This window comes from Taudactylus pleione, unplaced genomic scaffold (assembly GCF_031769625.1).
Source record: "Taudactylus pleione unplaced genomic scaffold, aTauple2 ptg000495l, whole genome shotgun sequence".
Lineage (NCBI taxonomy): Eukaryota > Metazoa > Chordata > Amphibia > Anura > Myobatrachidae > Taudactylus > Taudactylus pleione.
Window position 1 is genome coordinate 1,549,958 of NW_028284897.1, and position 18,840 is coordinate 1,568,797.

Here is an 18,840-nt window from a genome sequence, read left to right on the forward strand (position 1 = left end):
GGAGCAGCCTGTGGTGTCCTGTTATTACTATTATTATACAGGGGGAGCAGCCTGTGGTGTCCTGTTATTACTATTATTATACAGGGGGAGCAGCCTGTGGTGTCCTGTTATTACTATTATTATACAGGGGGAGCAGCCTGTGGTGTCCTGTTATTACTATTATTATACAGGGGGAGCAGCCTGTTGTGTCCTGTTATTATTATACAGGGGGAGCAGCCTGTGGTGTCCTCTTACTATTATTATACAGAGGGAGCAGCCGGTGGTGTCCTGTTATTATTATACAGGGGAGCAGCCTGTGGTGTCCTGTTATTACTATTATTCTACAGGGGGAGCAGCCTCTAGTGTCCTGTTACTATTATTATATGGGGGAGCAGCTTGTGGTGTCCTGCTATTACTATTATTATACGGGGGAGCAGATTGTGGTGTCCTGCTATTATTATTATTATACAGGGGAAGCAGCCTGTTGTGTCCTGTTATTACTATTATTATACAGGGGGAGCAGCCTGTGGTGTCCTATTATTATTATTATACAGGGGGAGCAGCCTGTGGTGTCCTGTTACTATTATTATACAGGGGTAGCAGCCTGTGGTGTCCTGTTACTATTATTATACAGGGGTAGCAGCCTGTGGTGTCCTCTTACTATTATTATACAGGGGAGCAGCATGTGGTGTCCTGTTACTATTATTATACAGGGGGAGCAGCATGTGGTGTCCTGTTACTATTATTATACAGGGGGAGCAGCCTGTGGTGTCCTGCTATCACTATTATTATACAGGGGGAGCAGCCTGTGGTGTCCTGTTGCTATTATTATACAGGGGGAGCAGCCTGTGGTGTCCTGTTATTATTATTATACAGGTGGAGAAGCCTATGGTGTCCTGTTATTATTATTATGCAGGGGGAGCAGCCTGTGGTGTCCTGTTAATGTTATTATGCAGGGGGAGCAGCCTATGGTGTCCTGTTATTATTATACAGGGGGAGCAGCCTGTGGTGTCCTGTTACTACCATTATACAGGGGGAGCAGCCTGTGGTGCCCTGTTACTGTTATTGTACAGGGGGAACAGCCTGTGGTGTCCTATTATTATTATTATACAGGGGGAGCAGCCTGTGGTGTCCTGTTATTATTATACAGGGGGAGCAGCCTGTGGTGGCCTGTTACTATTATTATACAGGGGGAGCAGCTTGTGGTGTCCTGTTATTACTATTATAATACAGGGGAAGCAGCCTGTTGTGTCCAATTACTATTATTGTACAGGGGGAGCAGACTGTGGTGTCCTGCTATTATAGTTATACAGGGGGAGCAGCCTGTGGTGTCCTGTTATTATACAGGGGGAGCAGCCTGTGGTGTCCTACTACTATATTTGGGGGAGCAGCCTGTGGTTTCCTGCTATTATTATTATACAGAGGGAGCAGCCTGTGGTGTCCTCTTACTATTATTATACAGGGGGAGCAGCCGGTGGTGTCCTGTTATTATTATACAGGGGAGCAGCCTGTGGTGTCCTGTTATTACTATTATTCTACAGGGGGAGCAGCCTCTAGTGTCCTGTTACTATTATTATATGGGGGAGCAGCCTGTGGTGTCCTTTTACTATTATTATATAGGGGGAGCAGCCTGCGGTGTCCTGTTGTTATTATTATTATACAAGGGGAGCAGCCTGTGGTGTCTTGTTCCTATTATACAGGGGGAGCAGCCTGTGGTGTCCTGTTACTATTATTATACAGGGGGAGCAGTCTGTGGTGTCCTGTTACTATTATTATACAGGGGGAGCAGCCTGTGGCCTCCTGTTACTATTATTATACAGGGGGAGCAGCATGTGGTGTCCTATTACTATTATTATACAGTGGGAGCAGCCTGTGGTGTTCTCTTATTACTGTTATTATACAGGGGGAGCAGCCTGTGGCGTCCTGTTATTATTATACAGGGGAAGCAGCCTGTGGTGTCCAATTACTATTATTGTACAGGGGGAGCAGACTGTGGTGTCCTGCTATTATAGTTATACAGGGGGAGCAGCCTGTGGTGTCCTGTTATTATACAGGGGGAGCAGCCTGTGGAGTCCTACTACTATTTTTGTACAGGGGGAGCAGCCTGTGGTGTCCTCTTACTATTATTATTATTATTTTTTTTTTTTTTTTCATCATAGTCAGTTCTCCCCCACTCATGCAGAGCACTAATGCTTACCGCCGGCCGGCTGGTATATGGAGTAGTTCGCTCTGTCGGCAATAAGTAGTCCCAATAATATTTTGCAATGATATCATATTGTCAGCTATTATCACCCATTGTGAGCGCCTGAATGTTATATTTTGTATATTTACAAAATATATTAATCTTCATTATACAGTAACACCAGGGGATGTGTCTGGGTGATGACTGGAGAGGTGACTGCTGGGAATGGGACATTATACAGTAACACCGGGGGATGTGTCTGGGTGATGACTGGAGAGGTGACTGCTGGGAATGGGACATTATACAGTAACACCAGTGGATGTGTCTGGGTGATGACTGGAGAGGTGACTGCTGGGAATGGGACATTATACAGTAACACCGGGGGATGTGTCTGGGTGATGACTGGAGAGGTGACTGCTGGGAATGGGACATTATACAGTAACACCGGGGGATGTGTCTGGGTGATGACTGGAGAAGTGACTGCTGGGAATGGGACATTATACAGTAACACCGGGGGATGTGTCTGGGTGATGACTGGGAGAGGTGACTGCTGGGAATGGGACATTATACAGTAACACCGGGGGATGTGTCTGGGTGATGACTGGGAGAGGTGACTGCTGGGAATGGGACATTATACAGTAACACCGGGGGATGTGTCTGGGTGATGACTGGGAGAGGTGACTGCTGGGAATGGGACATTATACAGTAACACCGGGGGATGTGTCTGGGTGATGACTGGAGAGGTGACTGCTGGGAATGGGACATTATACAGTAACACCGGGGGATGTGTCTGGGTGGTGACTGGAGAGGTGACTGTTGGGAATGGGACATTATACAGTAACATCGGGGGATGTGTCTGGGTGATGACTGGAGAGGTGACTGCTGGGAATGGGACATGATACAGTAACACCGGGGGATGTGACTGGGTGATGACTGGAGAGATGACTGCTGGGAATGGGACATGATACAGTAACACCGGGGGACGTGTCTGGGTGATGACTGGAGAGGTGACTGCTGGGAATGGGACATGATACAGTAACACCGGGGGACGTGTCTGGGTGATGACTGGAGAGGTGACTGCTGGGAATGGGACATGATACAGTAACACCGGGGGACGTGTCTGGGTGATGACTGGAGAGGTGCCTGCTGGGAGTGGGGCATGATACAGTAACACCAGGGGACGTGTCTGGGTGGTGACTGGAGAGGTGACTGCTGGGAATGGGACATTATACAGTAACACCAGGGGACGTGTCTGGGTGATGGCTGGAGAGGTGACTGCTGGGAATGGGACATTATACAGTAACACCAGGGGACGTGTCTGGGTGATGACTGGAGAGGTGACTGTTGGGAATGGGACATTATACAGTAACACCAGGGGACGTGTCTGGGTGATGACTGGAGAGGTAACTGCAGGGAATGGGACATTATACAGTAACACCAGTGGATGTGTCTGGGTGATGACTGGAGAGGTGACTCCTGGGAATGGGACATTATACAGTAAAACCAGGGGATGTGTCTTGGTGATTACTGGAGAGGTGACCGATGGGAATGGGACATTATACAGTAACACCAGGGGATGTGTCTGGGTGATGACTGTATCATTGTGTGTCAGGTTCCTATAAGCTGTCAGGATGTCACTGTGTATGTCTCCATGCAGGAGGGGGAGTATATAGAGGAACACAGGGGTCTGTACAAGGACGTGATGATGGAGAATCACCGGCCCCTCACATCACTGGGTAAGAGGAGACTGTAATTTATTTTACAGGGGAAAGCAGATATGGGCCCCCCTCTATATACACATCACCTGATAATCACATATATACAATGTACTCAGTCACTGTGTGTCTCCTACAAATGGACCCAGTAACAGGAATACCCCAGAGAGATGTCCCCATCCTCTTTATTCACAGGTTTGTACAGAGGAGAATCACAGGACCCCACAGGGGCATCAGGTAGATGGGATTTAGGGGCTCACCAATATACCACAGTGACTGTCACTATATGATCTGTAGAGAAGCTGTGTGTGTCTTATACAATGATATTCTACTGTGTAATGTCTATTAACAATATCAAACATTATTAAAAAACTATTTCTGTTTAGTGTGCAGCGCTGACTAATATTAAGATAGAAGATATAGAGGGAGAAGAAGAAACATATGTGACAAATAATAAGGCAAAAGATATAAAGGGAGAAGAAGAGACGTATGTGACTGATATGAAGGCAGAAGATATAGAGGGAGAAGAAGAGACGTATGTGACTGATATGAAGGCAGAAGATATAGCTGGAGAAGAAGTGACGTATGTGACTGATATGAAGGCAGAAGATATAAAGGGAGAAGAAGAGACGTATGTAACTGATATGAAGGCAGAAGATATAGAGGGAGAAGAAGAGATGTATGTGACTGATATGAAGGTAGAAGATATAGAGGGAGAAGAAAAGACGTATGTGACTGATATGAAGGCAGAAGATATAGAGGGAGAAGAAGAGACGTATGTGACTGATATGAAGGCAGAAGATATAGAGGGAGAAGAAGAGACGTATGTGACTGATATGAAGGCAGAAGATATAGAGGGAGAAGAAGAGATGTATGTGACTGATATGAAGGTAGAAGATATAGAGGGAGAAGAAGAGACGTATGTGACTGATATGAAGGCAGAAGATATAGAGGGAGAAGAAGAGACGTATGTGACTGATATGAAGGCAGAAGATATAGAGGGAGAAGAAGAGACGTATGTGACTGATATAAAGGAAGAAGATATAGAGGGAGAAGAAGAGACGTATTTAACTGATAATAAAGCAGAAGATATAGAGGGAGAAGAAGAGACATATGTGACTGATAATAAGGCAGAAGATCTAGAGGGAGAAGAAGAGATATATGTGAGGGGTGATCAGCAGTGTAAGGAGGAAATCTCTACAGATATCAGCACAGGTGAGTAATAAACATTGATTACAGAAGCATCACATATTCTCTCTTTTCAACCACTAATATAATTTCTTATTTTACACCCTCCTCTGTCAGTACAGACTAATGAGGGAAATGTTCCTGTCACTGTGTGTGATATAATACATTGCCCATGCCTGCACTCTATTACACATACTGAGATGAATATACAGAGAGTGTGAGGACATAGGGTGCAGCTAGTATGACCTGTGTGTGATATGTATAGACCATGCCTGCACTCTACTACACATACTGAGATGAATATACAGAGAGTGTGAGGACCTAGCAGGGTGCAGCTAGTATGACCTGTGTGTGATATAATGTATAGACCATGCCTGCACTCTATTACACATACTGAGATGGAGATCCGGAGAGTGTGAGGACACAGCAGGATACAGCTAGTATGACCTGTGTGTGATATAATGTATAGACCATGCCTGCTCTCTGTTAGACGCCTGACATTTCCCTAACGCCGGGAGACTGGCGCCCGGCATCCCAATCGAAGGGATGCCGGGCGCCGCGAGCTGGCATCCGCGGGGGGGGAGGGTTAGGTTTAGGGCACCCGGGGGGATTTAGGATTAGGCACCCCCCCCAGGAAGGTTAGGGTTAGGCACCCCCGGGGGGACTTAGGGTTAGGAACCCCCCTGGGGGACTTAGGTTTAGGCAGCGTGTAAGGGGGGTTAGGGTTAGTCACTTAGAGGGGGGATTAGGGTTAGGCACTTGGGGGGGAGGTTAGGGGGTTAGGTTAGGGGGTTAGGTTAGGTTAGTCAGTACTTACCTATACACGATCGGGATTTCCAGCGCTGTCGGGCTTCCGCTGCCGGGAACTCTGCTGTTGCCGGCCATGCGCCCGGCGGTATTTCATACCGATTCCGTTCTGTGTGTGATATAATGTATAGACCATTCCTGCACTATGTTACACATACTGAGATGGAGATACGGAGAGTGTGAGGACAAAGCAGGGTGCAGTTAGTATGACCTCTGTGTGATATAATGTATAGACCATGCCTGCACTCTGTTACACATACTGAGATGGAGATATGGAGAGTGTGAGGACACAGCAGGATACAGCTAGTATGACCTGTGTGTGATATAATGTATAGACCATGTCTGCGCTCTGTTACACATAGTAAGATGGAGATCGGAGAGTGTGAGGACACAGCAGGATGCAGCTAGTATGACGTGTGTGCTATAATGTATAGACCATGCCTGCACTCTGTTACACATACTGAGATGGAGATACGGAGAGTGTGAGGACACAGCAGGATGCAGCTAGTATGACGTGTGTGATATAATGTATAGACCATGCTTGCACTCTGTTACACATACTGAGATGGAGATATGGAGAGTGTGAGGACACAGCAGGATACAGCTAGTATGACCTGTGTGTGATATAATGTATAGACCATGTCTGCGCTCTGTTACACATACTAAGATGGAGATCGGAGAGTGTGAGGACACAGCAGGATGCAGCTAGTATGACGTGTGTGCTATAATGTATAGACCATGCTTGCACTCTGTTACACATACTGAGATGGAGATACGGAGAGTGTGAGGACACAGCAGGGTGCAGCTAGTATAACGTGTGTGATATAATGTATAGACCATGCCTGCACTCTGTTACACATACTGAGATGGAGATACGGAGAGTGTGAGGACACAGCAGGATACAGCTAGTATGTCCTGTGCGTGATATAATGTATAGACCATGCCTGCACTCTGTTACACATACTGAGATGGAGATACGGAGAGTGTGAGGACACAGCAGGATACAGCTAGTATGACCTGTGTGTGATATAATGTATAGACCATGCCTGCGCTCTGTTACACATACTGTAATGGAGATATGGAGAGTGTGAGGACACAGCAGGGTACAGCTAGTATGACCTGTGTGTGATATAATGTATAGACCATGCCTGCGCTCTGTTACACATACTGAGATGGAGATATGGAGAGTGTGAGGACACAGCAGAGTGCAGCTAGTATGACCTGTGTGTGATATAATGTATAGACCATGCCTGCGCTCTGTTACACATACTGAGATGGAGATATGGAGAGTGTGAGGACACAGCAGAGTGCAGCTAGTATGACCTGTGTGTGATATAATGTATAGACCATGCCTGCGCTCTGTTACACATACTGAGATGGAGATATGGAGAGTGTGAGGACACAGTAGGATACAGCTAGTATGTCCTGTGTGTGATATAATGTATAGACCATGCCTGCACTCTGTTACACATACTGAGATGGAGATATGGAGAGTGTGAGGACACAGCAGGATACAGCTAGTATGTCCTGTGTGTGATATAATGTATAGACCATGCCTGCACTCTGTTACACATACTGAGATGGAGATATGGAGAGTGTGAGGACACAGCAGGATACAGCTAGTATGTCCTGTGTGTGATATAATGTATAGACCATGCCTGCACTCTGTTACACATACTGAGATGGAGATATGGAGAGTGTGAGGACACAGCAGGATACAGCTAGTATGACCTGTGTGTGATATAATGTATAGACCATGCCTGCACTCTGTTACACATACTGAGATGGAGATATGGAGAGTGTGAGGACACAGCAGGGTGCAGCTAGTATGTCCTGTGTGTAATATAATGTATAGACCATGCCTGCACTCTGTTACACATACTGAGATGGAGATAAGGAGAGTGTGAGGATACAGCAGGATGCAGCTAGTATGTCCTGTGTGTGATATAATGTATAGACCATGCCTGCACTCTGTTACACATACTGAGATGGAGATATGGAGAGTGTGAGGACACAGCAGGATACAGCTAGTATGTCCTGTGTGTGATATAATGTATAGACCATGCCAGCACTCTGTTACACATACTGAGATGGAGCATGCATGCCGACATTTAGCCCCCTCCTTCCGGGAGGGAGCTGTCGGACTTACAGGGCTGGGGGCGTGACGCGGCCAAAGGGGGCGGGACCCGGCACATGACGCGGCGTTGGAGGCGGAGCATGGGGCGTGAACGCGTCATCGTGGCTCCGCCCCCTCTTCATAATGCCGTGATTCATGGCATTGTGCAGCCGGGGGCGGAGCCGCGGTGACGCGATTCAGCGCGAATCGCGTCACCGGCCCCCCTGCTGCCGGTGTTTCTATTTAAAAGCGTGGGGGGGTCCGGACACATCGCCGGGGCCGGGAGGATTGCCTGCCTTCCCGGGAGGTCGGGAGCGGCACCCGATTTTCGGGAGGCTCCCGACCAAATCGGGAGGGTAGGCAAGTATGAGATGGAGATATGGAGAGTGTGAGGACACAGCAGGATACAGCTAGTATGTCCTGTGTGTGATATAATGTATAGACCATGCCTGCACCCTGTTACACATACTGAGATGGAGATATGGAGAGTGTGAGGATACAGCAGGGTACAGCTAGTATGTCCTGTGTGTGATATAATGTATAGACCATGCCTGCACTCTATTACACATACTGAGATGGATATATGGAGAGTGTGAGGACACAGCAGGATACAGCTAGTATGTCCTGTGTGTGATATAATGTATAGACCATGCCTGCACTCTGTTACACATACTGAGATGGAGATATGGAGAGTGTGAGGACACAGCAGGGTACAGCTAGTATGTCCTGTGTGTGTGATATACTGTATAGACCATGTCTGCACTCTGTTACACATACTGAGATGGAGATATGGAGAGTGTGAGGACACAGCAGGATACAGCTAGTATGTCCTGTGTGTGATATACTGTATAGACCATGCCTGCACTCTGTTACACATACTGAGATGGAGATACGGAGAGTGTGAGGACACAGCAGGATGCAGCTAGTATGTCCTGTGTGTGTGATATAATGTATAGACCATGCCTGCACTCTGTTACACATACTGAGATGGAGATATGGAGAGAGTGAGGACATAGCAGGATACAGCTAGTATGACCTGGGTGTGATATAATGTATAGACCATGCCTGCACTCTGTTACACATACTGAGATGGAGATATGGAGAGTGTGAGGACACAGCAGGATACAGCTAGTATGTCCTGTGTGTGTGATATAATGTATAGACCATGCCTGCACTCTGTTACACATACTGAGATGGAGATATGGAGAGTGTGAGGACACAGCAGGATACAGCTAGTATGTCCTGTGTGTGATATAATGTATAGACCATGCCTGCACTCTGTTACACATACTGAGATGGAGATACGGAGAGTGTGAGGACACAGCAGGATGCAGCTAGTATGTCCTGTGTGTGTGATATAATGTATAGACCATGCCTGCACTCTGTTACACATACTGAGATGGAGATATGGAGAGTGTGAGGACACAGCAGGATACAGCTAGTATGTCCTGTGTGTGATATAATGTATAGACCATGCCTGCACTCTGTTACACATACTGAGATGGATATATGGAGAGTGTGAGGACACAGCAGGATACAGCTAGTATGACCTGTGTGTGATATAATGTATAGACCATGCCTGCACTCTGTTACACATACTGAGATGGAGATATGGAGAGTGTGAGGACACAGCAGGATGCAGCTAGTATGTCCTGTGTGTGATATAATGTATAGACCATGCCTGCACTCTGTTACACATACTGAGATGGAGATATGGAGAGTGTGAGGACACAGCAGGATGCAGCTAGTATGTCCTGTGTGTGATATCATGTATAGACCATGCCTGCACTCTGTTACACATACTGAGATGGAGATATGGAGAGTGTGAGGACACAGCAGGGTGCAGCTAGTATGTCCTGTGTGTGATATTGTGTATAGACCATGCCTGCACTCTGTTACACATACTGAGATGGAGATATGGAGAGTGTGAGGACACAGCAGGGTACAGCTAGTATGTCCTGTGTGTGATATAATGTATAGACCATGCCTGCACTCTGTTACACATACTGAGATGGAGATATGGAGAGTGTGAGGACACAGCAGGATACAGCTAGTATGACCTGTGTGTGATATAATGTATAGACCATGCCTGCACTCTGTTACACATACTGAGATGGAGATATGGAGAGTGTGAAGATACAGCAGGGTGCAGCTAGTATGACCTGTGTGTGATATAATGTATAGACCATGCCTGCACTCTGTTACACATACTGAGATGGAGATATGGAGAGTATGAGGACACAGCAGGATACAGCTAGTATGTCCTGTGTGTGATATAATGTATAGACCATGCCTGCACTCTGTTACACATACTGAGATGGAGATATGGAGAGTGTGAGGACACAGCAGGATGCAGCTAGTATGTCCTGTGTGTGATATAATGTATAGACCATGCCTGCACTCTGTTACACATACTGAGATGGAGATAAGGAGAGTGTGAGGACACAGCAGGGTACAGCTAGTATGACCTGTGTGTGATATAATGTATAGACCATGCCTGCACTCTGTTACACATACTGAGATGGAGATATGGAGAGTGTGAGGACATAGCAGGGTGCAGCTAGTATGTCCTGTGTGTGATATAATGTATAGAACATGCCTGCACTCTGTTACACATACTGAGATGGAGATATGGAGAGTGTGAGGACACAGCAGGATACAGCTAGTATGTCCTGTGTGTGATATAATGTATAGACCATGCCTGCACTCTGTTACACATACTGAGATGGAGATATGGAGAGTGTGAGGACACAGCAGGGTGCAGCTAGTATGACCTGTGTGTGATATAATGTATAGACCATGTCTGCACTCTGTTACACATACTGAGATGGAGATACGGAGAGTGTGAGGACACAGCAGGATGCAGCTAGTATGACCTGTGTGTGATATAATGTATAGACCATGCCTGCACTCTGTTACACATACTGAGATGGAGATATGGAGAGTGTGAGGACACAGCAGGATGCAGCTAGTATGACCTGTGTGTGATATAATGTATAGACCATGCCTGCACTCTGTTACACATACTGAGATGGAGATATGGAGAGTGTGAGGACACAGCAGGGTACAGCTAGTATGTCCTGTGTGTGTGATATACTGTATAGACCATGTCTGCACTCTGTTACACATACTGAGATGGAGATATGGAGAGTGTGAGGACACAGCAGGATGCAGCTAGTATGTCCTGTGTGTGATATAATGTATAGACCATGCCTGCACTCTGTTACACATACTGAGATGGAGATATGGAGAGTGTGAGGACACCGCAGGATACAGCTAGTATGTCCTGTGTGTGATATAATGTATAGACCATGCCTGCACTCTGTTACACATACTGAGATGGAGATATGGAGAGTGTGAGGACACAGCAGGATACAGCTAGTATGTCCTGTGTGTGATATAATGTATAGACCATGCCTGCACTCTGTTACACATACTGAGATGGAGATATGGAGAGTGTGAGGACACAGCAGGATACAGCTAGTATGACCTGTGTGTGATATAATGTATAGACCATGCCTGCACTCTGTTACACATACTGAGATGGAGATATGGAGAGTGTGAGGACACAGCAGGATACAGCTAGTATGACCTGTGTGTGATATAATGTATAGACCATGCCTGCACTCTGTTACACATACTGAGATGGAGATATGGAGAGTGTGAGGACACAGCAGGATACAGCTAGTATGTCCTGTGTGTGATATAATGTATAGACCATGCCTGCACTCTGTTACACATACTGAGATGGAGATATGGAGAGTGTGAGGACACAGCAGGGTGCAGCTAGTATGACCTGTGTGTAATATAATGTATAGACCATGTCTGCACTCTGTTACACATACTGAGATGGAGATACGGAGAGTGTGAGGACACAGCAGGATGCAGCTAGTATGACCTGTGTGTGATATAATGTATAGACCATGCCTGCACTCTGTTACACATACTGAGATGGAGATATGGAGAGTGTGAGGACACAGCAGGGTACAGCTAGTGTGTCCTGTGTGTGATATAATGTATAGACCATGCCTGCACTCTGTTACACATACTGAGATGGAGATATGGAGAGTGTGAGGACACAGCAGGGTACAGCTAGTATGTCCTGTGTGTGTGATATACTGTATAGACCATGTCTGCACTCTGTTACACATACTGAGATGGAGATATGGAGAGTGTGAGGACACAGCAGGATGCAGCTAGTATGTCCTGTGTGTGATATAATGTATAGACCATGCCTGCACTCTGTTACACATACTGAGATGGAGATATGGAGAGTGTGAGGACACCGCAGGATACAGCTAGTATGTCCTGTGTGTGATATAATGTATAGACCATGCCTGCACTCTGTTGGTAGTGACAGTTTTAACGTTGGTATCTACCAGTGTAGCATATAGATAAGGTGTCTGAATACATTTCAAGAAATCCCAGGTTTATGCCCATATGTTGCGCCCATTGTACATAACATGTCATAAGAGAGAGATTTTGGGGGAAATGTATCAAACCTTAGAGAGAGAGATACAGAGGAGAAATTGCCCACATCACCCAATCAGCTTGTAGCTTTTATTATCAAGTACAGTTTGTAAATGACAGAAGCTGATTGTTGCAAAGAGCAACTTCTCCACTTTGCCTCTGTGAGGTTTGATACATCTCCCCCTTTAGTAACTACTCCCCAGCCAGTGTTACTCCTAAACCCTAATCCTCCTCATGACAATCATCAGTACATACACAATGAAGTCACTGACTGTATGGAGATATTGGGGTACAGCCGGGCATGTCTTATTATAGTTACACAGTATGGAGATGTTGGGGTACAGCCGGGCACGTCTTATTATAGTTACACAGTATGGAGATGTTGGGGTACAGCCGGGCACGTCTTATTATAGTTACACAGTATGGAGATGTTGGGGTACAGCCGGGCACGGCTTATTATAGTTACACAGTATGGAGATGTTGGGGTACAGCCGGGCACGTCTTATAGTTACACAGTATGGAGATGTTGGGGTACAGCCGGGCACGTGTTATTATAGTTACACAGTATGGAGATGTTGGGGTACAGCCAGGCACGTCTTATTATAGTTACACAGTATTGAGATGTTAGGGTACAGCCAGGCACGTCTTATTAGAGTTACACAGTATGGAGATGTAGGGGTACAGCCAGGCACGTCTTATTATAGTTACACAGTATGGAGATGTTGGGGTACAGCCGGGCACGTCTTATAGTTACACAGTATGAGATGTTGGGGTACAGCCGGGCACGTCTTATTATGGTTACACAGTATGGAGATGTTGGGGTGCAGCCGGGCACGTCTTATAGTTACACAGTATGAGATGTTGGGGTACAGCCGGGCACGTCTTATAGTTACACAGTATGGAGATGTTGGGGTGCAGCCGGACACATCTTATAGTTACACAGTATGAGATGTTGGGGTACAGCTGGGCACATCTTATAGTTACACAGTATGAGATGTTGGGGTACAGCCGGGCACGTCTTATAGTTACACAATATGAGATGTTGGGGTACAGCCGGGCACGTCTTATTATAGTTACACAGTATGAGATGTTGGGGTACAGCCGGGCACGTCTTATAGTTACACAGTATGAGATGTTGGGGTACAGCCGGGCACATCTTATTGTTACACAGTATGGAGATGTTGGGGTACAGCCGGGGACATCTTCTAGTTACACAGTATGGAGATGTTGGGGTACAGCCGGGGACACCTTATAGTTAGACAGTATGGAGATGTTGGGGTACAGCCGGGCACGTCTTATAGTTACACAGTATGAGATGTTAGGGTACAGCCGGGCACGTCTTATAGTTACACAGTATGAGATGTTGGAGTACAGCCGGGCACGTCTTATTGCTACACAGTATGGAGATGTTGGGGTACAGCTGGGCACATCTTATTATAGTTACACAGTATGGTAAAGTTCTGCAATAAGGCTAATTCCCATATAATTATTCTTTTCCCAGCAGATGGACACAGCAACAGGAATAACTCGGGGAGACGTCTCATATTATCTCCAGATTGTGACCTAAATGATAACAACTTCTCACAGGACTCTCCAGGAGAAAACCCCATTATCCCCAGTATACATCAAGCATCTCACAGAGCAGATATATCATCTGATCCCTCTAACCACGAAGAATGCTCCCCTGATACTCCCAGTAGTGTTACACACAACTCAGATCACACAGGTGATAAACCATTGTCATGTTCTGAATGTGGGAAAAGATTTACCAAGCAGATCAGTCTTTCTATACATCAAAAGAGAGTACACACAGCTGAAAGGCCTTTTTTATGTTCTGAGTGTGGGAAATGTTTTACATGTAAATCATATCTTGTTAGACATAAGAGACATTACACAGGTGAAAAACTATTTTCATGTTCTGAGTGTGGGAAATCTTTTACACAGAAATCAGATCTTGTTATACATCAGAGAAGTCACACAGGTGAAAAACCATTTCCATGCTCTGAGTGTGGGAAATGTTTTACACATAAATCAGTTCTTGTTACACATCATAGAAGTCACACAGGTGAGAAACCATTTCCATGCTCTGAGTGTGGGAAATGTTTTACACGGAATTCAGAACTCGTTCAACATCAGAGATGTCACACAGGGGAGAAACCATTTCCATGCTCTGAGTGTGGGAAATGTTTTACACGGAAATCATTTCTTGTTATACATCAGAGATCTCACACAGGTGAGAAACCATTTCCATGCTCTGAGTGTGGGAAATGTTTTACACATAAATCAGTTCTTGTTACACATCATAGAAGTCACACAGGTGAGAAACCATTTCCATGCTCTGAGTGTGGGAAATGTTTTACACAGAAATCAGAACTTGTTAGACATCAGAGACGTCACACAGGTGAGAAACCATTTCCATGCTCTGAGTGTGGGAAATGTTTTACACGGAAATCATTTCTTGTTATACATCAGAGATGTCACACAGGTGAGAAACCATTTCCATGTTCTGTGTTTGGGAAATGTTTTACACAGAAATCAGAACTTGTTACACATCAGAGACGACACACAGGTGAGAAGCCATTTCCATGCTCTGAGTGTGGGAAATGTTTTACAAAGAAATCACATCTTGTTACACATCAGAGACGACACACAGGTGAGAAGCCATTTCCATGCTCTGAGTGTGGGAATTTTTTACACGGAAATCATTTCTTGTTATACATCAGAGATGTCACACAGGTGAGAAACCATTTCCATGTTCTGTGTGTGGTAAATGTTTTACACAGAAATCAGAACTTGTTACACATCAGAAACGTCACACAGGAGAAAAGCAAAGTATATGAGCCTATAGAAATATATAGAAATTGCAGCGGTATTTGCAGTAGTGTAATATCATTGGGAATTGTCAGAACAAGCATAAATACAATGTTAGACTAGATTGCTGTCCATGTTGATGGAAGGTAAATGACATTTACATTATCACACTATGGACCTAATTCAGCAGTGGAAGCAAATGCAGCTGCACTCTCTTACAGATCGCAGGTGCTAATATATGCTAATGCTGAGGCACAGCCGCCATAACCGCGCCCACTGCTGCCTTCTCCTTACCGTCCAATGTCGACCTCCTGTGTAATAATCGGTACCATCGCCGCACATCACGCAGTCACAGCATTTACATCATGTCTGACCAGCCGCAAACACTGCAGCTCTCCTGACACGCAGAGAGGTCTCATGCTGCAGCTGCCATCGTTATGGCTAATTTATACACGCCCATGACATGGCGATCACACGGACAGACATGCCTGCAGGACATGGCGATCACATGGACAGACAAGCCCATGACATGGCAATCACACGGACACACACGCCTGCAGTTTTCTGTCCACCCCCGTTACCTCCCCCAAACGCTGTCACCCTGCAGCTCACTATGTGATGAATTCCTCTGTGCGTCCATAATAGCAATGTGATCGCTGTGTGTGCGCAGTGTGACTTATACGCAGGTGTGATCGTAAACATTCGCTCTATCTGCGTAACTATCGTCATTGTGTCCTCTGCTGAATCAGCCCCTATATACTAATATATTACATTATATTATATATCCACAGGGATGTCACCAACATAGGGCTCCAACATGTTCCTCATGTAATGGCTTTCAGTTTCCTTATTCTATCAGATCAGAGGTTCCCAAACTCCTCTTATTACAGGCCAAGTATTAAGGATATCCATGCTTGAGCACAGGTCACTTAATTAGTGCCTCAGTCAGTTTGAATTAACAATGTGGATTAAAACATGGATATCCTTAAACCTTGGATTGTAATGGCAGAGTTTGGGAAGCTCTGTATTAGAATATTATTGTGCTATTGGCCTATTTGCACAGTAACAAGACCACATGATGTAATATAGGGACATAACTAATCTGTCATCATGACAATGTGCTGGGAAGTGGGAAACTATGACATCATGTGATGACTGGGCTGTAAGTGATGGGGTGAGATGGGTGATATAATGACATCTGTCACCTCTGATTTTATCTCGCTGGATCCAGTATTCTCTGGTTGGGTTTCCTGGTAAATGGATCTCTAATCTCCTTACAGCAGTCTGATGTCTGGTTCCTTCTAATTAGATCCTCTGTAACCTACTATTTACACTGTTCCATAAGATAAGGACATTAATATCATGATCACTTATGTAATTATACATTATTAGATAATGTAATTCGTGTTGGGACACAGGAAGCTGCTGGTCCTGGTATAAACCACTAACAGTAATGTACATTAGGTGCATCAGGCTCCCGATATCCCCAGCAGAATACAGATGTGAGCAGGGTACGTAGTAATGGAGGAATAATACAGGGACATCACAGGATAAGTAGGATCAGTACAGATTGTCCTCAGTATGTCCTGCACTGTCTCACCTCCCACAGTGGTGACACCACCAGTAATGTGCATCAGGCTCCCGATATCCCCAGCAGAATACAGATGTGAGCAGGGTACGTAGTAATGGGGGAATAATACAGGGACATCACAGGATAAGTAGGATCAGTACAGATTGTCCTCAGTATGTCCTGCACTGTCTCACCTCCCACAGTGGTGACACCACCAGTAATGTGCAGGGTCAGGAGATGGAGATTATTTGGTAGTGAGGAAATCACAGAAAGGACAATACAAGCTTTGTTATGGAGCATACAAACGGTCAGATTTGTCAGATCTGTCAGATGAACGATTTTACCAAAGATTTGAGCGATTTGAACGATTTTTGACTGCATTAAAATGAATGGAATCGTCCAAGTCTGACTGCAAACACATCAGATGTCAGATATTGTTATCTGACCATCGGGAACGCGCATCGTTCAAATCGTTCATCTGACAGATATGTCAGATTTTCCTTCAGATATGAACGATTGATTGATTTTTGAAATCGTTATCGTTCAGATCTGAAGAAAAATCTGGCCGTGTGTATACTCCATTATAGACCTACAAGTATATGAGATAAAGAGTTTGGTAACAAGTAAGAAAAGCAAACACTGCACGGACCTGTCTGACGTCCATGTGGGGTAACACAGCTGCGTGTGGCGCTTGTTAGTATTTACCACACTTTTTAGTACATTGTTAGTAAAGCTGGAATAGTGTCCAGTTGCCCTCTCGGTGGTGCACATATTCTGTGATGACTGTCAAGGAGAAAATATAATTTCCCTTATGATCAAAAGCATTTGTATGAAGTGAGTTATGCTATTAAAATGATTAGAAATGATACAAATATTGATAGGTAATATTACCATATATATCTTAACTAGAAGTAATGTTTTACATTAATAAAACTTAACATATAGATGCACATTGTAAATATTTATGTATTTTAAACTTCCAAGAGGGCAAGTTGCCTAAAAAGTTGAGTGATATATAAATCATGTTTCTCCTTCATCCACTAGGGGACACTGGAGTCTTCATGACAGTGGGGTATAGATGGTGCTAGGTGGGAGCTAGCACTTTACATTTTAGAAGTGTGACTAGCTCCTCCCCCTCTATACCCACTACAAGTCTTAGATTGTCCCTCGTTAGTTAAAACCGCCACTGGCAGCCAGGCAGTTTGTAAGTATGCCCTGGCTACCTTGATTAGCGAGGTAGCCAGGTTAAACACACAGGCAGTGTTTAAGGCAGCAGTGGCTCCGATTGGTGGAGTAAGAACAGACAGGCTGGGTGGGGTCTCCTTCACACAATGTGCATTTTGCTTTGAAGTGAGCACCATAGCGGGGGCGGAGCCTAACTCCAGACTCCTGCTCCTTCCTTCCAGTGCTTCTCAGAAGTGTGCTGGCGGCCATTAAATGGAGGAGACTATACTGCTGGTGCTGCACTGAGACTGAGAGCCAGACCTGTCCTGTAAGTGCACAGTAGGATTTAGGCTGGTTAGGAGAGCATTTAGGCACAGTAACTACTTTATTCGCAATATAGTTACTTGGTAAAAGTGCCTAGCATTTTTCTGCCCTCTCCTACCTCTGCATATCTCAGTCTTTACCTGTTAACCCTCTCCACTACACTTTACCGTTGTTTGTGTGGGGTTTGTATGTACCATGGCTGGAAGGGGCTCTAAAGCTTATCAGAAATCATTTACCTGTGTGCAGAAAAGTATACACGGGCAGTCATCTAGCCCCATATTCTGTGACAAGTGTAATCCACAGCAAGAGTCTCCACGGATGACAGAACCGCCGTCTTGGGCGGAAGAGTTTGCATCCGTTATGTCACATCTCTGCTGAGCTGGAGGCTTCTCATAAAGAGAGAGACATTTCTAGGTCAGCTACTATAGAAGTACCTAAAGACCATGCCTATGCCGGTTCATCTATGGAGGGAATGACAAAATCCATGTTGTTGTCTTGTGCCACGTCGTCGGGA

General features: G+C 45.3%; 1 protein-coding gene across 1 annotated transcript in view; it reads left to right on the forward strand.

Moving 5' to 3' along the window:
• The window catches only part of LOC148502505 (uncharacterized), a 346,350-nt gene that overhangs the window by 223,827 nt on the left and 103,683 nt on the right, over positions 1–18,840 (forward strand). Inside the window, exons 9-10 of the mRNA XM_088449785.1 lie at positions 4,287–5,091; positions 13,962–15,135. Coding sequence (XP_088305911.1) covers positions 4,287–5,091; positions 13,962–15,135 — 1,979 coding nt within the window. The remainder of the gene's footprint in view (positions 1–4,286; positions 5,092–13,961; positions 15,136–18,840) is intronic.